Below are 25,802 nucleotides of genomic sequence, written 5' to 3'. Positions count from 1 at the left end.
TCTACTTAAGACAGTGGAAGAAAGGAGAAAGGATACCTAGGTGACTGGGCATACTAATAGAGGCCTTGAAATACAAAAATATCCCACCTGCTGTTCTAAACTGAGTAAACAGTATAAAGATCAGATACCCACTAAACACACAGTGCATCAGTGGGATACGTACTGCTGGGGCTTTCAAAAAATGGGGCCTGTTAAAACCCATTGAGGTATTCCTTATGTGATTTTTGGGCTATACAAGAAATAAGTTGTCATTGTAGCTTTAAAAAAAGTAATTCCACGTTTTCAACAGAACTGAGATCTTATAACCCATCCAAGACAAAAATTATTTTTTTTATAGCATTTTAAATGCAATGTCTTAATTCCAACTCTTTGTGACAATTAAGATCCTAAGCCTTCTACGTATATAGCTAGCTGCTTATTTACTGAACTCATTTAGTCTAGTTTTAAGGTCCTGTCAGCATGGAGCCTATCCTAGCAATATCGATTGCCAGGCTAGAATCAACCACGAATGCTGTGCCAGTCTACCACACATCATTCTGTCATGCCAATTCAGATTTTCCAATTAGCTTGAAGCACATGTCTTTGGAATGTAGGAGGAAAACCAGAGCAGCTGCATGCAAACATATATAAATACAGAAAGGACATGCAGACTTGCCTGGGTGTGAACCTAGTGTTCAGGATTTGTGAGGCTACTTAGACACCGTGTTGCTTATTGGTGCATATCAAATAATTTAACAGAAACTTATAGTGCAAAACAATACTGAGAAAAAAAATTTAAATTTCCTATGTATCTCCAGTAAATACAGAAATCGATAATTTATTGTAATATATACAAGTAATACATCTCAGAAATGTTGCTTGAATCCATAGCTGACATGTAAAATGTAAAACCTACCTGTTTGCAATCGGACACCAGATGAATATTGTAAACAGCATTTTATGAAAATGTAACTGCCTTTAATGATCTGATTTAATTGTATTTTGACAAGTTGGGCAGCTACATGCAAAATGGGGTTGATATAGAAGACAAGCATTGACAACACTTAAAGAGAAAATCAAAATTACACAAAACTCTATGAAAGCAATACAAGCAAACAACCACAGTGCATTGCCCCTAAATATCACTATTAGGAGCTTTATCATAATATGGCATTCTTGCAACTGTTTAAGTCTACTGTAATTTAAGAGCGAATTCTGGCAGCAAGGGGCACAAGGCAGGAAAGTACCAGTTCATTGCAGAGCTCCCATATACTCTCTCTCTCTCTCTCTGGCTCAATTTAAATTGAGCTAACCAGTCCTATGAGAATGTGTGACACGGGGAACATGCCCATGTGGAGTGTGCACTGCAAGAATATGCAGTGGATGTGGAGCAGCAAGATTAGGCATCACACTACTCCAAGGGCTTTAAGATGCTAATATATACAAAGAAAAAAGTTGTGTGTATATATAGATAAATATATATAGATTTAGAGAGTGAAGGAGAGGGATGTAGATATGATATGAAACGTAGTATGTAATTTATACTTTTGACAAAAGGAGCATATCTTAAATTGGTTTCCTTCTGTATTCACTTAATTGAAGTCTTTCTGCCATTCTGCTTTTTGCTGTTCTCGACTTTTTAGGATTCATTCAAATAAAAAATATTGACTAAAATATTTTTGTCTAGGTGAAGTTCAAATTTAATGTTGAATTTAGCAATTCTTAAATTAAAACTGATTTTACAGCAGTTTTGGTTTGGACAAGAAATCCAAAATGGTTTCACAAAGAAAATTCTTCTTAATTACAAATTAGACAATTGTTTGTTTCTGAAATGATGCTTTGTTTTTTGGCCAGCACTTAAATCGGATGATTCCATGCTGTTGAGGTTTGTGATGTGATATCATGTCCTAGCATCTTTCATCAAAAATTCAGTGATAACTATTAATACATCCATCTTTAGCTATAGTTTTTACGATGGTCTTTAGCTGTGGTTTTAAGGATTGTCTTTACAGTAAATGGGTTATATCATGCTTTAGGCTCCTTCTTGACTCTGCACGTCGCTCCCTGATCAGCCGCGTGGAGGAGCTGATCAATGAGAGATCAGAACTGACATTGGAGGTAGAATCTTTGCAGGATACAATTGTGCGGTTAGAGGGAAGGCTTCGGGAGAGTGAAGAGGAATCCAAGGGGTAAAGAAGTGTTGTGTATTAGTAGAGTCTGTCATGAGTGACCTGGTATCACTGTACTTATTATTATGGAAAGAAGAAATGCAATTTAAATTTCCTTTATTAAAAGGATTCGTCAGGAGCTGGAAGAGGCAAGAAAGAAAGATCCAGAGGTATGAATGCTAATTTTGTATTTTGCGAACTTCTTGGTATTTCGCTATTTTTAGACAATTTGTACTGTTTAACACACTGATAAAAACAATATTTTTGATGGTGTACAGAATCTCATATTCTTACCTCTAAATATTCTTTCTCTTACCCTATTTATTTTATTTTTTTAAACTGTAACAGGCAGATCTTCCACCTCAGTTTCGACGCAGGTTTACCCGTTCTGAAATGTCCAGGGTAGTAATGGAAAGAAACCAGTATAAGAAGCAGCTCTTTGACCTGCAAGACGCACTTCGAAGGTCTCAAGATCTAAGGTGCACCAGTTTTTTCGTCAGTGTGGAGCTCATTCAGTAAAATGTTAACATAATACTTTTCATTAAATATTACTCCTTCTCCTTAGAGCTTCCAAAGAACAGAAGAATACAGAGGAAAGGCGCTCAACAATATGGAGCAGGTGATTAAGCAGGAATTGAGAAAATGTAAAAGGGGTGCAAGTGTCCTTTTTTGTTTTTTTTTAAACTCTGCAGTTGCTTTATTAATGTTCGCATTTTAGGTTTCATCGTCTGTTTGGTTTGACAAAGGACCCATTTGCACCCACCACAGGCCCAGCTCTTCAAAAGACATTGTCTTCAAAAGATAATAAATTAAAAGAAATTAGTCCGCTACAGCCTGTAAGCAAAACCAGCAACAATGAGTAAGCATCTTCTGTTTGTTAATTTCTTGCACTGTGATTAATGAATTGCATTGGGAATATTTAGGATCCATGTTAAAATGGTCTAGTTTTGTGCATCGCCAGTAATTTCCATCCAAACAGAAATTGTCATGCTCCCATTCTGAAATGGGAGGAGAAAGACATTCTTTATTTTGCTTTTAAAAGACACCTGTTTTGACTCCCTTCCATAATAATCTGTTTGAGCCATCCCCTCTTGCTTATCGTCTTTTACCATTTTAGAGATTTGTAACACACCCCTCAACAGAGCGTGTATTATAGATTTAGAAATACTCTACCGTAAAAAAAATAACCATTGAAGTCTGTACATACATTCCTGTACAGAAATATAGCTATAGATGTAGACATTTTTATTTCCAAATTTCTCAGTCATTGTGTCTTTCAAGTATCCTTAGTGTTGGTGATTTCAAAGCCGGCAGGGCCAGTAAATTTATAATAAAGGCATATAATTCAGTCTTGATTAATAATTTAGTAATATTTACATTGATTTTTCATACAGACCTTAGCCCAGCAAAATAAAAAGAAAATGTCTTAGTTGTTTTCTTAAAGTATGTGAATAGAAGTTGCTTTGTAGATTAGCCATCCACTGTCTGAGTTGCTTAATCCTATTATAGTGTTATGGTCTGCTATATAACATAGGAATTAAATGTAGTTTAAATGAGCTATTACGTAACAATTGTTAATAATAATACTAAAGAAACAATGTATATGTTTCCTTTTTTTTATGCGTAATGAAAGTTTAGTAATAATGATACTTGACTTATACTGCTCTTTGCTTGTCGCTCTGATCTGCACAATCAAATTACCTTGATCTACAGTAATTCATTTACCATGTTAACCAAAGTAACATAAAAACCATCTATACACAAATCCATTTTACGGAGAATATAAATATCAGAGCAAGAGACTTGTCAATGGAGAAGATATTTTATCTCTCAGTTCTGTTTTACAGACCATATCCTTTTTCCCGTGATCAACTTGTCTGTTTAGTACTGTTCTAGAAAATGTATGTGTTTTGTATGTTTTTCTCATTATGGATATTCCGTTCCCAACAGTGTAAACACCTGTGCTGTCTCTTTTCGGGAACATAAGGGAGAGATGTATCGTGAGATTCGCAAATATGTATGGGACAACCTGGGTAGACACCAAATCCATGGATGGAGTTTGCCTTCCACTTTAAAGGAGCAGGTGTGATCGGAATGTGTTTAATGCAAAGGTTTTTTTCAACTGAAGAAAGGATTGTACATCTGTCTGATTGATATAGTGATCATTTTTATTTTTATTTTTTGGCTCCAGGGATTGTCTGACACTAAAGTTGACATAAATGTGCCAGCTCTTGTCCAGCTGAGACTGTTGGATCAGAAAGATCCATCGACCAAGGTGTGTTGATGTAGAAGAAAGGTCAATTTAAGTTACTTTATGTTGCTGTCTCTACAATACAAGCATTAAGAAAAGTTTTGCTTGAAAATAAATTCATTATAATTGCTTTTGAAAGAAAAGATTATTAAATTTTAATGCTTGACACAAGTAACTGAAGTGTTTCAAACCAATTTGATGGATACATTGTAGCTAAACACCTTAATTAATAATATTAGAGTATAAACAATGGGCTTTAAAAGTTAATAATGATTCCAAAATGCTTTGTGCTATCCAACAGTGGTATTGCAAACTGCTACCCCGAGGGTCTTCTTATAGTGGAATAATGACAAAGCAAAAGTAACACTTGACTGTCAAACTGCTTATTGTGAAACAGTGCTGGTAGGGTGTACTCCTTCAAAAACAGAAAGCCAGCAGGCTGCACACAAGTCTGCTACTACTTTTAACGTTTGTCCCTGCGGATGATACAACAGCAAAAGTACCATCTCACTTTCTTCTTTAAACAACAATATTCAAAAAACAATTACTATCTCATACTTACTACTGCAAGACTTAAAATACTTTGAAATTGCTTATGGCTTTTAACAGCAAGAGGGGAAAAATTGACTCACTAACTATATCAGCTATTTAAAATACTCGCTCTGTTACAGCACATTTTGCAGCATGCTTTTCTTAAAGCATTCTTATTACAGAGGTTCTAGGCTGTTCTGCTTTAACTGATTTAATTGTATTTCATTTATAGTAGAACTATTTGAAGAAAATCATAATGAGTTAAAGGTCAAAAATAGATTTTACCCATATAACATATATTACACCATGACACTTAATCCATTCCATTCAGGTGTAGCTGTTGAACAGCAGATTACTTTATGCGTCTTATTGTATTGTAATGTAGAACAAAAGTGTGTCTAGCAGGAAGGGTTCACACCACACCTGGACCCAGATTCAATGCTGAAAAATGCACTATAGAAAGGTAGGTCAGCTGTAGCAAAATAACCACACAACAAAAAACAAGTGTGAAAGAAATTATTTTATCCTTGTGTATTAAAATTTGTTATGCATATAGTCCATGTTATTCTCTGCTGAGGAAACCCCTTTACTCTTATGAGAGTGCATCCAGCAGCAGTGGTTAGGGTGCTTCCCCTTTCTCTGTGTTGGGTAAGTTGCTGTCTGTGCTCCGCTTGTTATCTTCTCCAAGTGCTGTTAGAGTGTGCAAAAGTTTGGTGGGTTGAAAATGACAGAGTGCTGTAATTCAAAAGTCTCAGGTCAGTAGTTGTTCTGCTATGGCTTGCTCAGGATGCAGCAGTTGTGAGGTTCTCAAGTGCCAGAGTGTAGGGACGCATTTTTACATCTTTAAGAAATGTAATTTTGGTAGAATACACCAATTGGAGTCTAACTTTTGCTAGAAACCCATAGAAACACAGCACTTTCTCAGCATTTCTGTTGGTACAGTCCAATAAATACTCAGTCAAAGAATTAAACAGTCTAAGAGTAATAACAAAAAAAATAAGGATGTACAGAATGAAAAAGACATGGTAAGCATTGTCAAAATAATGAGAAGTAAAATATCATATATGAAAAATAGCAAGTCATATCTAGATTATACAAGTGCAAGCTTAGTAAATGCGCCAACCACAATTGTATTAAATAATTGAACTATTGCTGTTTTTGATATTTCTAGTAATAATCAGTGACTGTCAAGCTACAGTAAATTGGTATTCAGTGTTACAAGAAAATTGTTACAATAAAAAAAATAGTAAAATTAATTACCAATGTTAACAGAATAGGATAAATCTCTAAATTTTCATTCCTTTTAAAATACATAGATTGTCTGTTTAGCACACCTTCATGTAAAAGTGAAACTACAATATTTACTTTAGGCTTTCGCTATGTTATTACCTCTACAAGGTAGCTCTTCATTGTATTTTAAGGTGTCTTCTGATATTAAGATAATTTGGTACTAATTAATATAACAACATAATTTTGTTCTCTTTCAGTTGTGGTGTGCTGTCGCAGTGTCAGCAGAGGTATCTGGTTCTGACAAAGTAAGTAAATTTCCTTTAACTTGGGGGAATTCACTGAATTTGAATAACAAAACTGAGTGTAATATCAACTTGAAGTATGAGTAACGGGGAGCATCTGTTATTTTTAGAGTGTCAGGAAACTTAAATAAGTCAAATTAGTGTATTTAGCTTCTTTCAGGGGATTTTTGGTTTTGATTCTTTCCCACATCCTGTTTTGTTTCCCTGTATTTATAGTATATGGCACAAATATAGTCTGAAATTGTTCACCATATTAAGTAACAGTGCTCAGGGTAATCTGATAAAATCTAAAACCATTTAATAAACAATTATTGGAGCCTTGCAATATTTGAAAGTTTGTTTGATGATGTAATTCAAGTGTCCTTTTTTGTTTTTGTAAATGTAGATTACAAGAAATAGAACTTTATTTCAGTTTGAAATTTTAAGCAGGTATGGTCAACATTCCAGTGTCATGTAACAATGAGCTATAAAAAGGTATCATTTGTTCTTTAACATGTAATGCCTCCTATTAAAAAAACAAAAAAACCTCTAGATCTGTAAGATACGGCAAAAACAGTTGCCAAACAACAGATTATGAAACTGCTATGTCCTGGATTTCTATACTTAGAAAATACTCCTGGAGCTCTGAAAATACTTCTTGAGCACATATTCCATTAGTGCATCTGCAAAAATCAACAAGTGCCTCTAGCTTGTGACATCTTCTTGACACCTCTGTTTTCACTGGGTTCATATTATCTTTTTATACATTGTACTAGGGGGTTCCCCCCTTCTCGCTTCACTCGCCAGCCGCTTTACATCTCTGCCGCTCGTGTTGTAAAGAGGGGGCTAAATGCACCCCAAGGAGACACAGTTGCTCCTCCGACACCCCCTGGGAAAAAAAAATAGTTTTTTTTTTTTTCTCCTCTTTGCTCGATCAGCTGCTGGATTGCTGCCGTGCCGCGTGATCTGCATCTCGCCTGGCACTTCGAAAATTTAAAAGCCTGTACAGCAGCTGTCCTACTCTTTGTGTTTTATTTCTGGCCCCAGGCATGGTTAAATCTTTTGGCGCAAAGTAGTTCTTGATATTTTTTTAGTTTATAATTTAAAAACGGAATAAGAATATGAAAATCTAACAACATCACATTAAAGTTTGATATATTCTGAAAAAAATGATACCAAATGTATAAGTAGGTTTTAAAATAAGCCCGATTTAAAGCGTGACAAAAAAGTGACATAAAAAATGTCTCCATTGCACATTTTGGCTTAGGATTTTATATACTGTATGTATGTGTATGTGTATATATATATATATATATATATATATATATATATATATATATATATATATATATATAAAATCCTAAGCCTATATATAGAGAGAGAGAATGGACAAGATATCCTTAACTTGGCATTGCTGATTCACTTTTCAACTTTTCGTTGCTTATAAGGTCCTCCTGATATCTTTAAAATAAATCTGTTCTGTGAACCTTTAATTGTGACTAGGTGACTTGGTTTTTCAGGGGCACCAATGAAAACTAGCCATTACCCTCACAACAAAATAGGGAAAGAGACCAGGCACTAAATAGTGTTGCAAATGTGGGATTTCAGCATCTGGTAATGTCAGAATAGCCCTGCAGAAGAGAGGATTTTGTTTTAAGAAACAGACAAAAGATAACAGGAATGGAGACAGTAACATGATGATATGGCAACATTAGCCACAGCACAAGGACGACACTTCATATGATACATTACTGGCTGGGTGTAATTTAATTCTTTTGTATTAATGTCATTTCACATCCAGTCAGTGTACCTTTAATGCCATTGTGCTTTTATGGTAGAGCATATTTTTGTATCTCTTCAAAATGATGTGTGTTTATTTTTTTTTTTTTTACAGTCAGAGGCGAATTGTTATACACATGCTTTTCAGCAACATGCAATGCCTTTATTAATGGAAGAATGCTGAGGGAGGAATGCCAACCCACAACTTTCAGTTTGTCAATATAAATAATGAATGATAGGACAGCTGAAGGTTATTTAGCCTAACTTTGTCAAATTGAGTTTGGTTTTCATTTTTTTAAAGGGGATTTTGAGGCATGAAAAAATTTGTAAAGATTGCAAAAGTAGTGTATGTAACATGCAAGTCTGATTAAGATGTGAGTGAATAAGAACAAGTACATGTTTTTCTTGTATTAATTATGTTACTCTTTTCATTGGGCATCCTTCACTTATGTATAAGAAACAAGTATTGAGAGGAACAGTGTACATAACTTAAATTACATAAAATGTAATGTTAGCTGATGACCTGTTTGTCATGATTTACAAATTGGAGTGCACAGTACAGTTGTTTTCCCTTTGGTACAGTGTGAACACTGGTGAGGTGACTAAGCTGGGATCAGACAGTCTCTGGAGAGAATTAAACTAGCAAACTTGTGGTTTACCATCAAACGACATCGCTACTAGGAGCTTTGTTTGCACAAAATATTTAAATTGACTTTAAAAAAAGTATTTGGCTCATTTAAAATAGTCACAGTTCTGTCATAGCTTAAAAGAGATTATCAGACTTGATTGTAATCTTAGTGTCGCGCTCCTGCTAAAGGGCCACTCCTCTCAGCTTATTGTGATGTTCTGGAGTACCCTTCTACACAGGGCAAAGTCAATGCCAGGGACTTGGAGCAAAGGATGCCAAACGTAGAAGCTCTATGTAAACATAACACAGATTATAGGTAGATTCAGAACTGTGGATTCAATAACTGCAGTGCTGTGAAAAAGTTTTTGCCGCCATGCTAAAATTCTCTGTTTTCACATATTTTAAACAATGAATGCCCACAGACCTTTAGACAAAATGCAATATTAGAGAATGAGAACCAAAGTCAACATGCAGTACCGTTTTTAATTCACACTTTCTCTATTCAAGGAACAAAGTTTCCCAACACACCTGTCAGCTATGTGAAAAATAAATTACTCCCCTAGTTTTACTTTTAGCAGCAATTATCACAAATAAACACTTCCTACTGTTTGACATTATTCTTTCCTGTCATTGTTGAGGAATTTTAGGCAACTCTACTTTGTAGAACTGATTTCATTCAGGCACATTGGTAAGTTTGCCAACACAAACTACTCATTTTAGGTCCAGCTACGACACTCTATTGGGCTCAAGTCAAGACTTTAAATAGGCCACTCAAATAATTTAATTTTCTCTCTTCTCAACTATTCAGTTGTAGACTTGTTTTTATGTTTTGGGTCATTGTCCTGTTACATGACTTCACCTTCAGGTCATGGCCAGATGACTGGATATTCTCCTTAAGAAGTTTCTGGTAAAGTGCAGAATTTGTGGTACCTTCAAAAATGGCAAGTCTCTTTTGGTCCTGTGGCAGAAAAGCATTCCCACATCATCACAGTAGGTCCTCCTCATTTTGTTATAGCTACGATGCTATTACTCTCAAATGCTGTAATAGCTTTATGCCATACATAGTGTGACCTGTATCATTCAAAGACTTATACTTTTGACTCCTTTGTCAATTTAACTTTTAATCTAAAGCGCCTGGGGATCATCCATGTGTTTTTTCACAAATGTGAGATGAGCACTTTTAGAGCACTATTAGATAGCAAAGGTTTCTAACTTGCTGCTCTTCCAAGAATGATTCTCTTTGTTATCATGGAGCCCTGAACCTTAACTGATGCTAGAGAGGCATGGTGATTTTTGGGGAGCCTCTGTGAATTCTTGAATGTGTCGCCACTGTGCACTTGGGTTATTTTTGGCAGGTCGGCCTTTCCTGGGAAGATTTGCCACTTTTCCAGATGTTCTCAGTTTAGAGCAGTGGTCTCAAACTCCGGTCCTGGAGGGCTGCAATGGCTGCAGGTTTTCATTCCCATTTCTTAATTGGTGACCAGTTTTTGCTGCTAATTAAGTCCTTTTCCATTCATTTTAATTGACTTGTTTTTTTAAGATTTATTCCCCTGAATTTCTTCCTCGTTCCTCTGCATTTCTTCATTTGTTTCCTTAAATGGCACCCAAACAGAAATGAAACATGAAGTGAGTGAGCCAACAGAAGACCATCTAAGTCAGGGTTTCAAACTCCAACCAGCTACTTAATGAGGCGCTGAGTCTTGTTGTTAATTAAGCCCGTTCTTTAATTCCATGGCTTGTTGCTGCTCTCATTATGCAATGACACACATTTCCAAAATGATCGATTTATCTCTTTTCTAAGAGCAGTGCTAAAATGTTTTGTGGACCTGAGCAGATCAGCATTCCTGAGAACTTCATCTTTCTTTGTTTTCAGATATTGTATGATGGACACAGTTTGCTGGTCATGTTTTGGCTTATTTCATATCTCATTATTGTTTGGCTTCTAATTAAGGAAAAAGAAACAATTTAGGGCTCATAGTTTAATCAAAATTAATTCAAAAGACTTTAATTAGCAGCAAAAACGGCTCACTAATTAAGAAAAGGGTTAGCATGAAAACCTGCAGCCACTGTGGCCCTCCAGGACCAGAGTTTGAGACCACTGGTTTAGAGATAGTGATTCTCACTGTGGTACGGTGTAGTCCCACAGCATTAGCAATGGCTCTGTCACCCTTTCCTGATTGCAGGGGTCAACAGCTTTTTTTACCCCCACGTCTTATGGAATTCACTTTAATCGAGTCTTCTAGAAGCCACGTGGTGACTTGTTCATTCTCATCGTATGGCTCACTACATGGTGAGGTGTAGATTTAACAGGGCTGGCTATAATGAGGTCAGCCAAATGATATTATAAATTGACTTTGGTCAGCTGTTTGAGTAAGTAACTAAGGGGGCAGTTACCTTTTCACACAGACAATACAAATGGCGGATAACTTTATAACCTAAATATACAGCATTAAATATGAATTTAGAAATAATGTTACGTTTACTTTTGTTCCCTTTATCAAATATTACGTTTTACAAAAGATATGAAGATATTAATTGTGACAAATATTAAAGATTGAGGATATCAGGAGTGGACAAATTCATTTTCACAGTATTGTATATCCATACCCAAAGTAACTGTGTAAAAAAAAAAAAAAGAAAAAAAGAGGTTTAAAATCCGAAAAACAGTTATTGTCTTAAAACTGTGGAGAGAGAAATTCTGTGCACACATCCAAAAATAAAAACAAAAGCAGAAGCAAAAATTCAGAAACACAAGCACAAGTGTATGCATCAAAATTAAACAGAACATATATAGTACTATAACCATTAGGGACTTTAACTGAGGCTATGTACACAGTAGATATATAAAAATATTTTCATTCTGTTGTCCTAAAATATGCACACCTGATTATCTTATTATAAAAGAGTTAAATGTAAAACTTAGCAATAGTGATTGTGTTTACTAAGGGTTTGGTTAAAAGTAGGCAGGACATTAGCCAAGGGGCCAAATAAAAAGTCCAGAAGAATCTCTGACGCACCAAGGACAATGTTGTCTTACATATTATTAAACAGATAGTGGTACAGTGATGACCCTGATGTATTTGTGTTTTTCTGTCTTCCCGTATCTGTTGGAAACCACAGAGTGCAAACATCTGTAGAACATGAATTGCTGTCAGGAGTGGTTGGATCATAGTTTTCATTGCTGAGATAATATTAATCACACAACATGCAGGCAGATTATATTTCCTTCAGTCTTTTGGCTGTTATTGTTTGTCTGTTGCCCATTTTTCCTTTTGTATTTGACTTCACTGATCATTTTAAATGAAATGCATTTGTTGTTTTAAGACACCTAAAGTTTACACATTTACCATAATAACCATATTCAATAGCAAATAGACAATTCAGACATCTAGTTAACGAATGAAGACACAATAATATGAGCATACTGGGAGAAAACAAAATACAATTACTATGGATTTTTAGATAATGTACTAATTTTTAAAATGTTGACAATGTTTTTATCTTGGATATCATAGTTTAAATATATGGTGGTGTGTAAACTGCTGTGTTACACTATAAGATTAGAAAAGAAAGTATCATGGGACTTCTTTGTATAGTCAGTCATATCTCTGTGTTGTGAAAAAAGATCACACAGAAGTAATTCAGTTTAGAATACTGTAATATGGTGTGGTAAAAACAGAGAGCAGACAATGTTGTGATCAAAGTCCCAAGGTCAGTGGAGTACCCCATGGCAATACAGAATTTAGTGAAGGACACCACTGGCTTCAATTGATGGTGCTCTCACAATGTTACATTTACAGTGATTACGTGCTGTACAGTACTCCAAAATATTCATTATTGTTAGATTTCATTGTTCAGTACTCGTATAGTGGGCCTTCATGAAGCAGGATGACTCTTCCCACAAATTGTGCAATGAATTGGATGAGAGGTGTCTACAGTGCATCTCTGTTGGTGATTAATGGGAAGAAGAGAGTACACATAGCTGGAGATGGAGTCTGGACAGCACAGACATATGGATGCATGTATGGAGTGGTGCATCAGGAAGGGCTCTTCAGCAGACCAAATGAATGTCACACCAGAAGAGTTTACTGGAATCCTATGCAGTTGCCTTCCTAAAGCAAGACTGCTGTCATATGTTCCTTTGATTCATCTGCCACTAATTTGTCATCACTGCCATGAACCCCCTAATGCAGTACTTCAAATTGGATAATTGAAGGGGAGGAGTGGTAACCTGTCATCTTTAGTAATGAAAGCAGATTCTGCCTGGCAATGGTTGTGTGCATGTCAAATAGAGATCCAGTGAGTAGCTAAATCCATCATTTGTAATACACAGGTCCTGTGTCGGGCATTATAGTAAAGTCTGCTATGAGCTACGGTGCTTGTTCATGTCTGAAGTCTGTGTGATGGGTAAATAATCAACACTTACTACGTCTATGTAGGGGCTGACTTGAAGAGAGATCAACTAATGGTGCCAGAAAGCACTCTGCTTACAGTGTTCAGAGACGGTTTATGCTCAGATGACTAATGGAGTTACTCTTTTAACTTGCACTACAAGTAGCTCGCTTCTGTACCAGATAACGCAGGTTTGCAGCTGACTACCAGCAGTTCACCACAGTGCATGCTGCAGGTTTGTGGCTCACTACTGGTAGTTCAACAAAGTGCAGTTCTTCAAGCTCTCAGCTTTGTGGAGTAGGTCAATGTTAGTTCAGTCAGGGATGCCATCCAGCTGGTCCTGATATCACATCTATACATATAAAAGGCAAAGCCCTCACTGTCTCCTCACTAATTCTCCCACTTTCCGTAAAGGTGGGGAAGCTGAAATTTGGCGTGCTCATTCCTTGCATTTTACTTACAAAAGTTAGCTATGTTTCATGTCCTATTGCAGCACCTAAGGAGGTGGGTAAAACGGGTGTACCTCCTAAACTGCATATATAAATATAGGGGAACCCCTCCTCACTATTTCTGTGACTTCCAATACATGTAGGAAGCCCAAATTTCCCATGCTCACCCTTTACACTGTACTTATAAACGTTAAGTATGTTTCATTTCGTGCCGTGCCCCGTAACGAACTTTTGAAAATAACGTCTTTTTGGCGTTTCTCACCATTATGCTGTAAGGAAACTTCGGAACTGAGCTCTCCTTTTGACTGTTTCATTCCTTATTTCCATTAACGGAGGATTTATTTCACGGGTTCCCCTTTCTTTTTCCACATGGCCGCTGTCCGTGCACCTACCACGTGGTTGGCTCCCTGCCTATATACATTAATGACATCCCGCACTCATGTGCCTCATCACATGCTTCCTTACTTTCCTCAGTGGTTCGTCGTGCTCACTGCTCCCTTCTTTTTTACTCCACCGCTTCAAAGGTGGAGGGACTACTCATTCTTCTTTCAGGTTACCTCTAAACCTCACTCATACTGATTTCAATTCAAACGCCTCCAGTTTTCAGTAATGGTCTGGTTTGCTATGACAATAAGTCACAGAGCCAGACTCTTTTTTTAAAAAAAAAAAAAGTCGCCGTTGACTTGACACAAGATTGCTTTTCACATGGCCAACTGTACGTTGCATGCTCAAGAGTAAGCTCAGCAGACAGCTCTGTCATTTTACAGCCCAAGGGCAGAACTACAAACATTGTTTACAAAGAGATCCTTACATCCTAAAAATGTGCATTTTTCATACACATTTACACTGATACAATCATCAAATTCACTCTCAATACTAAAATAAGCCTACGACAATTACATTGACAATCGTGTTACGTTATTTTTAAAATGTTTCCTTTTCTTTTTCATAACTTCTTCAACATACTACTTCTCTGCTGCAAAGCACAAGTATTTTGCTAGTTCTTGAATAAAATGGATTCTTTCAACAACAGCATACATGCTAGTTGAGCATATATGGGATGGATTTGATGGTGTATACCTCATACCAAGTCATCTACTGTATATGATGAACCTCAACCAGTTGGTCCTTCAGGTTGGCAGTGCATGGACTGATATTCCACAGGAGGACATTTGCCATCTGTATGATTACAGAGTGCAGACATGAATTGCAACATGGGGAGGTTACACTCACTATTCATGGGAGTATAAAGTTACATGACACTTTACCACTTTTGTGTTTTGTGATCTTGAATGATTCTCCTATTCGAGTCTTAGTTCTGTGCTGTGGTTCCTACAGGGTGTTCTTGCTCATGTTTTTCACTTTCTAGTGGTGTGGTGTAGTATTGTGTGTTTTTTCCCATATCATGTGAAATTTTACAAAGATTTGTAGTTTTGAATATTCTTCCTGTGCCACAGGTGTCTTTCTAGGGGTACTGTGGTCTTTTTCCACATTTGATCATTGTAACTTGTAGGTTGATTTATTTTCTTACGATTTATCAAATGTGGGTGAATTGATGTGTAATTTGCATGTCATCCATGTGTTTCTCTGAATTTACATAGGTGTTCCTTTTACATCCTAAAGTTGTATATTTTAGATGGATTGGAGACTGTAAACAGGCCTGGGCCCTGTGTAACCAGGGATGGACTTGATGTACTGTTCAGGGATTTTTAATTTAAAGGAAAATATGAAATGAAAAGTTTTTATAAACGTTAAACTGGATTTAAAACCCTGCACTTCCCAAATGTTTATGGCAAGTTCAAGGGACATTGATTAAATGCAACATTTGAAAAACTAACATATGCATTGTTGTGAAAGGTGTCGGCGAAGCTGTCGGAAAGTGTGTGAGAGACTGTTTTGATGTTTAATTCACAAAGTGCAAAGCTGTGATTGACCAAGAATAATTTTTTTACTCCGACACAGAAGGAGTAGTGTGTTTGTCTGTGGAGAGAATGTCGACCTCGTTGACAGGTTTACTTACCTCAGCAAGTCTTTTTAGAGTCCTGGTGCTCCCTGTTTTTCTGTATGGTTGTGAGACATAGATGTTATCCAGTGACCTGAGACAAAGACTGGACTCCTTCAGTACTGTATCTCCTTGGAGAATCTTTGGGTATTGCTGATATTTATGTTTTGTTTTTAATGACTAGGGGGCTTTGTCCCCTGCTCGCTTCGCTCACCAACCAACTCCAAGCGATGTGAAGAGGGGGGCGAACGCATCCTAAGGAGACGCGGTCGCTCTTCCAAAACCCCTCTTAAACAGTGATACAATAGGAAACAAATAATCTGTGATTATGATCTGCATTTCGTGCGACACTTCAAACGTTTAAAGGCCTGTACAGCAGCTGTCCTTTTGTCTCACTGCTTTGTCTCTCTTGTCCCTCAGACATCCTCAAACACTCTGCGATCTCTTTTTGCTGTTCTGTTATTTCACAGAGTAAAAAGTTTTCCGTTTCTTTTGTTCTAATGCGATCTTTACTCTCATTTTTTTGAGACTTTCGAATTTTCCTACTTCCATTTTCTCTAACCTGCTTTGCATGTGTATCACAGGACTTGCTTTCAAAGGTTGTAAGTATGACGTGACTTATCCGTCTCGCGGAACGTGAAAGTGTCTCTCTGTCTCTCTTCAAAAGGTCTCTCTTCCAAAGATCAAGTCTTGTCACAAGATTTTTTTTTTATAATAGAGAGATGTTTAGTCACTGTTTAACATTGGGGATGAAGGGTTTATTTGAATGTACTTCTGGTTTTGACAAAATAATTCTTTATGTGGCGATATTTAAGAAAATGAAAATGATTTACCGTAAAAACTTGCATATAATGCGCATGCTGATTTAACCCAAACTTTTCAGGTTAAAAACGAAATTTATATATAATGTGAACCCTTATCCTTTCAAGATCTTATTAATTCCTTTAGGGCAGATGTTGACTTTTGTCGACAGGAGAGGTGAGAGCGATAATCAACTGTAAACGTCAAAAAAAACCTGCTGTAACAGAAAAGGTAGACTCTCTTTGCTTGGAGGAATGGCATCGACATATGGCGAAAAAGTGAATCAAATGCGCAAAGCAGAGCACTTCGTGGACGACCTTTTGCATATATTTTATTATTTTGAATTGTACTTTGACTTGTCAGACTCAGATTTTGGTGCATATGATCTTAACATCGAAATTGAAAACAAAAGTGAGGTACTAGCATCAGCTGATCAGTCCTCAGCTGATTGGGGTGCTGAACACGTTCGTATAGCTAATGCACCTATGGCAACGTTAGCCTGGGAGGACCACCACTTGCAATGACGAGGTACAAACCAGATTGCGTTGAACTGCAACCTCTGCCACCGCTGCCCATCTGCCAACATCACTGCCACTATAGCCAGAGTGGCCACTGGTCCAGCAATGCACATTTTATGCTGACTTGTGTGTAAAACCATTGCTTTGTGCGCTTTTCAGAAAACTATGAAAAAATGATGTATTTTTTTTTATATACGCCCCAATTTTTAGTGAATTAAAATGAGTGAAAATTGCATGCATTATACACGAGACTTTGTAGTAGTTAGAGAAGGCAAGAGTTTCAACTTTGTTAATATTAAAAAGCTATTGTTTATCTTTTATTGATCGTGTTTACAGTATAGTCCTAGACAAAATAAAGCCAGTTAGAAAATATATGTGTGGCATAATGTTCAGGTGCATTCAGGGACTTAAACTAAAAAATATATAATGCTCCAACATTCAGATCAGTTAATTAAATATTTTTACAACAATGAGTTATAAGAAAATAATAATAACAGTGGTAATGTAATTGCATATTTTGGCAGACTACATGAAATACTTATTTGAACAAATTTTACACTCTCATATAGTTAATCTTATTTTGACTCGATAGCTCATTAGCAGTAGATTCCAATTGAAGTGATGTGAAAATGGCATTGATTTGATGTTTTATACATTTATTGTTGGTTACGTAGGTTCTGTAACTAATTTTAGTTTATTCATTAAACATAATGTTTTTGAAAGAAGCTCCTGATGAATCTCAAAGCAAAACTGTTGATTGCTTCTCCGACAGTTTGACTAACTTGGATTGGGGATCTGTTTTACCATCAGTAATAGAGGAACATATGTAAAATATACAGGTTGAAGTGATCTATTTCAAAGTAAAATAATAACATAAGTGAAATAGGGCTGCAACGATTAGTCAACATAATCGACGATGTTGACTACAAAAAATCGCCAATGCGGATTTTTTAATTTTAGACGCGTCATAAACAGAACCTTCAATAGAGGCTCCAGTCACAAAGAACCACGTTGGTTTTTGTAACTGCAATGCACTACATGAACTTCATTTGTTATTGTTTGTCAAGACGCACACAGTCCTACCAATGCAAGCATCCTGGAGCTGTGATGCCACTGTCTCTCGAGAGGTAAGTTTTAGCGAGTAAAGTTAGTGTCACGTGTTAACGTTGATGTTTGTACTATAATTTGTATATCAAGGTTTCGACAATAATAGTTAACCCTTAAACTGACACATACTTGGGGTTTAATGCACCCCTGGACGCAAAATACTTTTTAGCTGCACTTTTTAAGTAAACATCGCAATTCACAAAGAAAATGTGAAATTTTAACGGAGCATGTATTTTTTTTCACGCAAAGAGCATCACAATTACTGCAACACTGATCATTTTTCACACTGCAAATGAACTGTAAAAACTATATAAAAAAACTACTGCAACAATTTATTACTATATGTTCAATATGCAGCTGAAGTCACTGATGAAATTCAGTATATCACCGAACCAACTGTGCTTGAACTGGCTGCATGCAAACACACAGGGGTAAGCACTGATGATTGTAGGCTCGTCTAGTGCAGCGGCTGAATCCCAGAGACAGTGTTGCTGCAGTTCTGCCTGAGCTGGCTGCTCAACGATTATACGACACTGACTGATCAGCTCCGGCGTGCTGGCAAATTGCACTGAGAAACAACTTTAGCCGGTTGCGGAGTTCAATGAGTATACATTGCCGAATATATGTCGCCGCATATACTCTGCTTCGGCGTGCTTCCAAATTGCACTGGAAACCAACTCTAGCTGGTTTCGGCGTTCAACAAATGTACTTTTCCGAACATACTCCGCTCCGGTGTGCTGGCAGTAATTACCTTGTTACATATTTTAGTCCAGTATTTTTTTATTTTGGTGTAATATATTGTGATAAACTACAACACTTTTATTTCAGAGTGTGATGATTAAAACATCTTTCTCTGTCCGCAAAATCATTCTTCTGTATTCCTGCTACCTTTACTCCCTCTGAGCGTCTCTTCTCAGCAGCTGGAAACATTGTCTCAAAGAAGAGAGCCAGCCTCACACCAGAGCACGTCGAAATGCTTACGTTCCTGCACTGCAATCAGGAATATATATATGAACAGAATCTTTTATAAACTGTACATTATTGTTTTGTTTTATTTGAATTGAAGCTTTATTTAAACTTTTGGACTTTAAGACACACCAGTGGCCATTTTTGGTTAAGTTAAATGCACTTTTTGTGTTTAAAGACTATGTGCACTTTAGTTTGTATTATTTAATGTATTTCTTTTTTATTGTGATAGTCACACTAATATAAAAACATCTGATTATTTTCAAATTCATATGTTTCACTGGTTATTTTAATTTGATTATTAATTTTAATCATGTTAATGCAGAGACATCAGGGTGACATTCACAGGTGGACAGACGTGAGCAGATGAGGTAAGACATGCACTGGAGCCCAGAACAGGATGTGCAACCACAGGTTGCAGGCATCAAAATAGTCAGGCATGAAATAATCGTGACTAATTGACAAAAATTTGAACGATTAGTCGACTACCAAAATAATCATTAGTTGTAACCCTAAAGTGAAATCACTCAAGAGTGTTTTTAAGTCAAGAGAAGCAGTGTCATGTGTACATGGTACAATGAAATGCGTCCTTGGACATCTCCTCAGAACTCCAGTGCTCTTTATAGTTGAATTTAAAATGTACTGATTTTTACATTTCACTCTATTAAAAATATTTTAATGAAAATTAAACTTTCCTGACAAATTTTCCTGAAGAATAATTGTGCGAAATTTCATTAAAATCAGTTCAGCGGAAGCAAGAGTTGTTTCACGTGGACAGAAAGACAAATTAAATGCAAATGTAGTATGTGCTTTTCACATTATATGAAAAAAATGAATAGTTCTAGTACTTGAAATAAGCCTATCAAGATGACGTGGTTCATGTCATTAAAGTTAAAAAGCATTGTCTTTACCCATAATTATAAAAAGGGACAAAACATGGATGCCAGTTCCAATGTGGGTACCAAACTGACAGCCTTTCACTCAAAGTATACCCAGACAATTGTGGAATGCAGCACTGCATCCTTCTTTCAAAGTGATGTAATTGAATGTACTTGTTGCAACATTTAAAAAGCCACAGTTTGAACGTCCTCAAAGTGTGAAACTTGACCTTTTCTAACTTAAAAGTGAAGCTGTTTCCCTCCAGAAAAAAAAAAAAGATGTTATAGGTTTTCTTTTTTAATACAAGAATTCAAACTAATGGATGTACTTGGCTTAGGCCCCAAGGTTAGATCAGTCTCCAGGCATAGGACATACATTATAAAACAGGAGAACCTTTCAGAATGCCAGCAGGACAGGGGTGCAAGGGTCAGTCGAAGCTGGGATCTATAAAACACTAGCAACTGAAATAATTTGCAAATGTAGCAGGTTTGCTGTAAGGTCACATGCCTGGTTCATTATCAAAAGATTTGTGGCAAACATCCAGTAGGTAATGACAGCGAAGCAGGCAACGTACCAAGGTCATTTTCAAGGTAGAGATGTGCTTATAAGTGCAATAGGTGTATAGCGTCACAATTGTCACATGTACAGAGTACAGTGCAATTCTTACTTGCGAGGGCTAATCAACATACCTCTACTCTCTAGCAGCATGAATAGTGTGCAAAACTACCTTGCTTCAAAACTTCTCTTTCTTAACTGAAAAACCTCAGGACATTTTGGTTTAAGTGATGTATTTTTACGGTCAACATTCAGACTTTTTAAGGTAAGGCGCAAAGTGGCAACGAAACTGAGGGTTAGTTGATTAAGTCCTTTTTTTGATAGGGCCTGAATATTTATCTGTTCCAGTTAGCCATCATGGCTGAAAAATACAGACATACTGACACTGTAAAACACACTGTGAAATATAATACCTACTCGTGTTAGTATTTCACAAAGCACTAGGGAAAATGTATAGGCCCAAGTGCTAGGTTTACCATGTAAATTCAGATTGTTTATCCTGGGCACTGCAGGACCAATGGGATAAGATAAACAGGAAACCTCTGGTAGATTAAATAATCAAACTTGCAATCCTGACTGGCCTGGTTATTAGAATTTTATTAGCCGTCTCCTGCCTTAACATAACATACTTAAACCTGCTTAATTCAATTCAGAGCTGCAAGGACCAGAGACTATCCCAACAGCCCAAAGCAGAAAACAGCCCTGGGGAAGGTTCCAACCCCTCAGAGACCATCCTTAGTCTTTAATTGGTAAATTCAACAACATCTGAGAGAGTCTTGAGAAAGTTTACACAAATATTCATGAATATAAAAATGATTTGAAATTAGAAGAAAATACAAAACTGCTCCTACGTTAATGGGGCTCTGCCCAGACCTCAGTGGCGTGAATAATGAACTGTACTACTGTATGTGGTTTGTTTTATTTTCCTACTTGACCTATTAATTCCAGAAGAAGAGGGGAGGGGGTTCACATTAATCCCACAATGATTGAATCACATTTTTGAGACAGGTTTTAAGTAACCTTCTCTTGTAGAGTTTGTGTTTAAGGGTTGCTAAGTTAGGTCATACATGTTTAAACCTCTACAAAAAAGGATAGTGTTCTAGGTGTTAGATTGTTCCATCAAGGTTTGAATTATTTCTTTTTCCTTTCACATGGAATAGTATTCTTGCATTCACCCTGGAAATAGTCGCTGGTTTTATGATGATGTTGTGGCATTTAAACAGAGATGTCTGCCAGCGGTTTTCTGCTCCGCTTAGCGCCGTGGGAATATGTCTGCAGACCCAACAAGGTAAAGCCAGGCATCTGGCTGGCTTTTTCCAAGCTATAAAAAAAGAAAAAAATATACATTATTATTTTTTAAACAAAATGTATGGTTAACAGTTTCTTGGCTTCTAAAAGTAGTGGGCTTTCGTTAATACACAGGTCAGTTTTGGTCATTTTCATATATATATGTGTATGTTACTGTAATACCGTTATTGGTGTATGCCCTAAGGTAAATGGCCAGGACTATAGTTTAAAAAAAAAAAAAAAAATACAAAGAAAACGACCAGTACATAACTATAAAGATACACATCTGCTTAAACATTTAGAAATGTTTAAAAATAAAATGCTCATGTAGAACAGGTCACAACTCGCAGGCCATAGAATTTGGCTACATCTAGATCATGAAGTCTCTAACAGCTTCAGGGCAACAAGCCAAAATTTCTTCCCCAGAAAACCTCAGCTTTGAATTTAATTTCTCAGGAAGCATAATTATATGTGCCTCTGACTGCCGTTCTGCATGAGCAAAGCTGACCGGGGATTCCCATTGCACTAGCAGTCATAGACGCTGACACAGGAAAGGTTAAAAGTGCATTGGTTTACTCAGAAATCTTCAAAGAAAACCTGACTTTCATTGGAGTAGGTTGTGATGTCTTGAGGTTTTGGCACTATCAGAGTTTGTCCATAGTTGCTTTGTTATGATATATTCGTTGAAAGCCTTGTTTACCTCAGAACGCCCAGCTTAGTGTCCTCACATGGAGCTTTCCTAAAGCTGATTCAGCTTCACCCAGTTCTTCTTTTCTGTCCAGTATCCAGTTTACACACTTTGAGCTTAGATGGGCAGTAAAATATATTCCATAGTGTTTTGTACTATATGGCTTTTAAGGCAAGGAAAACTGGAATCAGGTGCCAAGAGCTGGGTCTGGGGGTTGTATTTTACTGAAAGTAACTCGGCAGGACATGAAGCTATCAGTTTAAAATGAAATCTATCATTTGATCGTGGTTTATTTTGTCAGTTGCCGCAAATGAAAATTTAAATGAGATAGTGGTTATTAACTGAATACTCCAAGACAGAAGCAAGCTAATGTATAAAAAAAAAAGTAATAATAAATCCTTTATTTCAAGACGCCTGCTATGATCATGAATACTGAGAGAACAAAGAGTTAAGTGTCAGGGCCCTGAAAACCAGCCTTTGTTCTATTTCTGTGTTTTTCTAAATGCATCAGCCAAAGCTTTATTCAGGAATTTTATTCTAAAATTGGTGGTTAGAAAGCCAAACGGCTTCACTCTGTTACCTTTAATTACTCATACCAAAACTATTGCCTCTCTGTTAGACAAATCATCATCTTGTTTTCATTTTTCTTTGACGTATGAGTTGTTTGCTGTGGTTAGTATGCTAGTATATACTGTACATCCTATTTAGCATTGTGTGTTATCTAGTGAAATCACAGATGACAAACATCAGAGAAACCAATGAATGGCCATTTTAGGTATTGACAGTAATACTTGTCTGAAGCAAAGAAAAGAGCCTTTCTTCCTATCTGTCCATTTTCAAAACCTAACATAGAATTTTCAAACCATCTAAATTCAATTTTGGGTCATGTGAACCATAATGTTGCAAGATAGAAAGGAAATAATCCCAGATAGGCCAGCAGCTCAGTCCAGGGATCACTCATGCACACACCCACTCCTGCTCATTTGGGACCAGTATGGAACTAAGAATTAACCAAATATGAACATTTTGGAAGAAAAAAGCTATGTGCACATGGAGAGAACTTATAAACACCTCACAAAGGTAGTGTTTGGTATCTTTAAGGATTGAAACATGAAAATATTTTTGACTGAAACTTAAGGCTTCATTGACAAGTGTTCACAGTTCATGTAAATTATGCAGTAACTGTAATTATCACTTTTTACCCTGTGATACAGCAGGTAGTGTTACTGCCTTACAATGCTTGGGTTCCCACTTTTGTTTTTTGCTTGGGGTGACTTCTGTGTGCAGGATATATGGTGAATCTCCTTAGCAGATTCATGTTTGTTTTTACTGTCAGGGGCAGTGTCAATGGTTTAAAGATATCCATTGTGGACATGAGTTTGAGTTAGCGTAGTGATTGCTTTCGTCCAGGTTTGTTTTTTTCTTTACAGTTAATTCTGCTGGGATGGAGTCTGGTGTCTTTGACCATAAAATGGAAAAAATACATTTCAAAGGTTGATGAGGGTGGGGAAATAAAATGGTTAGTAAGTTTAATGACAAAAGTTTTAAAAATAAAATAACAGCTTAGGCCTTAGAGTATGTCTCTTGTTGTGTCTTTGACATCTCCAATAGAGAGAGAGAAAGAACTTTAGTTGTCTGCAGGGGGAAATTTGGCTTTTTACAGAAGCTCTTTAAATAAATAGATATGAAAGTATAAAATAGATATGAAAGTTGATAAGTAGAAAAAAAGAAAAACATTGATAAATATGGAGCTTCTGTAAAAAGTACCCCAGAAGCATGAAATTTAGTAACCAATAACATTTTTCTTATGCTAGAATGCAGAAACATTTAAGTCATACACATAGAGGTAGAAGTATCTAGCACCGAGGGATGGAGACCCTAATTCATTTTTGTTTGTTATATTTTCTTAAATTTAATTCTACCAAGTTTAGAGAGTTTGAGGCTGGTATTGAACCAACAAGCCTATTTTTTGTAAACTCCAGTAATCTAGCAACCAGGTCACATGACTTGTTTTTAGCACTTTTGCATTACTCAGTTCATTAATTCAACCAACTAACATTCAATTGATTTTATTGTCAGCACTACTTGACTAGAAAATGTTGCAGCGTATTTGGTTTTCTTTCTGAAAATGTCAAATATTTTAGTAGGGGGAATAAAAAACAGTGTTGATTTATTATATTTCATTCAGTTTGCGATGATTATAGACTAATATGGTGTTAAATTGTATCTGTACGAGCAATTGCCTTAAAAGCCATAATATGGATTTACTAATGTTGGGTCAGATGTTCTGTGGTGGGTTGGCACCCTGCCCAGGATTGATTACTGCCTTGTGCCCTGTGTTGGCTGGGATTGGCTCCAGCAGACCCCCGTGACCCTGTGTTCAGATTCAGCGGGTTCGAAAATGTTTGGATGGCTCAGATATTCCCAGTATTCCGTTTGTCAATCTTCCATTGTCCTTGGCATTCTTAATGGTGTGACATCTTTTTGATCTCATTGCATCCACTAGTTTACTTAGTCTGCCTTACTCTCCATGTTCTAAAAACCTCTCACCCGGAGTTTTCTATTTCTAACCAGTTGTTTCTGAACTCTATTATCTATCTTGTTGCTAGTAAAAGTCCCCAGAAAAGCATGATTATACTTTAAGTCTTTTCACTTCACATACATCTCCTCACTGTGTTTGTGTTAACTTTTCCCTTCATTGGCAGAGAGGTTTCTTTGAAAATGGATGTACATCTCATCTTTGCTGTACCTTTTAATGGATCACCTTAATACGGTAGCTTTCCTGCTTTTCCACTGTACAGAGTACTGTGGACCTTGGGAGTACTTTGGCAAACATAAGGAGTACACTTACTTCTGTTTAGAGTTTAACTGTCAGGCTTCGGAATTGCTAATAACTTGGTTCATACTTGATGCAGTTGTGTATATATGTAAGAAAAGTATGCATTAAAGATACTTGTTACCATAAGCTTTATATTTTGCAAAAGGTTAAAGTAATTGTTAGGCTGCTGTCATTTTTTATTTACTTATTTTTTCCCACCAATTGTCATTTGAGTGCTTTGTGTTTTTGCGTTCATAGAAATGTAATAGGTGGAAATTAAGGTGTAATTTGCTTCAGGCTAGGACTCTGCATCCTTTGGAAATCGAATGTTGTTTATATGAGGAGTTCATAGTGTAAGTAAAACCCCCTCGCACAGGCATTTATCTCCAGTATGTAATCGGAATTAGCTGTGGTGCAAAATGAAAATTGGTCAGGAACTTAAGTGACATTCACACATAAATGGCAGGTATAAAAGTTGCTAATGCAGGATAAA

The 25,802-nt window shown here is 36.5% G+C and overlaps 2 protein-coding genes across 2 annotated transcripts in view; one reads left to right on the top strand and one right to left on the bottom strand.

Annotated features, from left to right (window-relative positions):
- si:dkey-17m8.1 (C-Jun-amino-terminal kinase-interacting protein 4) overlaps positions 1-25,802 on the top strand; it is a 60,447-nt gene that overhangs the window by 22,776 nt on the left and 11,869 nt on the right. The window contains exons 10-17 of the mRNA XM_039740928.1: positions 2,016-2,168; positions 2,275-2,317; positions 2,496-2,626; positions 2,713-2,766; positions 2,866-3,006; positions 4,098-4,230; positions 4,339-4,422; positions 6,417-6,464. Of these exons, the coding sequence (XP_039596862.1) occupies positions 2,016-2,168; positions 2,275-2,317; positions 2,496-2,626; positions 2,713-2,766; positions 2,866-3,006; positions 4,098-4,230; positions 4,339-4,422; positions 6,417-6,464 (787 nt within the window). The remainder of the gene's footprint in view (positions 1-2,015; positions 2,169-2,274; positions 2,318-2,495; positions 2,627-2,712; positions 2,767-2,865; positions 3,007-4,097; positions 4,231-4,338; positions 4,423-6,416; positions 6,465-25,802) is intronic.
- Positions 19,521-25,802, bottom strand: part of LOC120518264 (izumo sperm-egg fusion protein 1) — a 49,765-nt gene continuing 43,483 nt past the window's right edge. The window contains exon 10 of the mRNA XM_039740929.1: positions 19,521-21,837. The gene's annotated coding sequence lies outside the window, so the exon portion shown is untranslated. The remainder of the gene's footprint in view (positions 21,838-25,802) is intronic.

This window comes from Polypterus senegalus, chromosome 18 (genome assembly GCF_016835505.1).
Source record: "Polypterus senegalus isolate Bchr_013 chromosome 18, ASM1683550v1, whole genome shotgun sequence".
In the NCBI taxonomy this organism is placed as follows: domain Eukaryota; kingdom Metazoa; phylum Chordata; class Cladistia; order Polypteriformes; family Polypteridae; genus Polypterus; species Polypterus senegalus.
The sequence above is the reverse complement of the archived record's forward strand: the minus strand, read 5'-3'. Positions and strand labels throughout refer to the sequence as shown.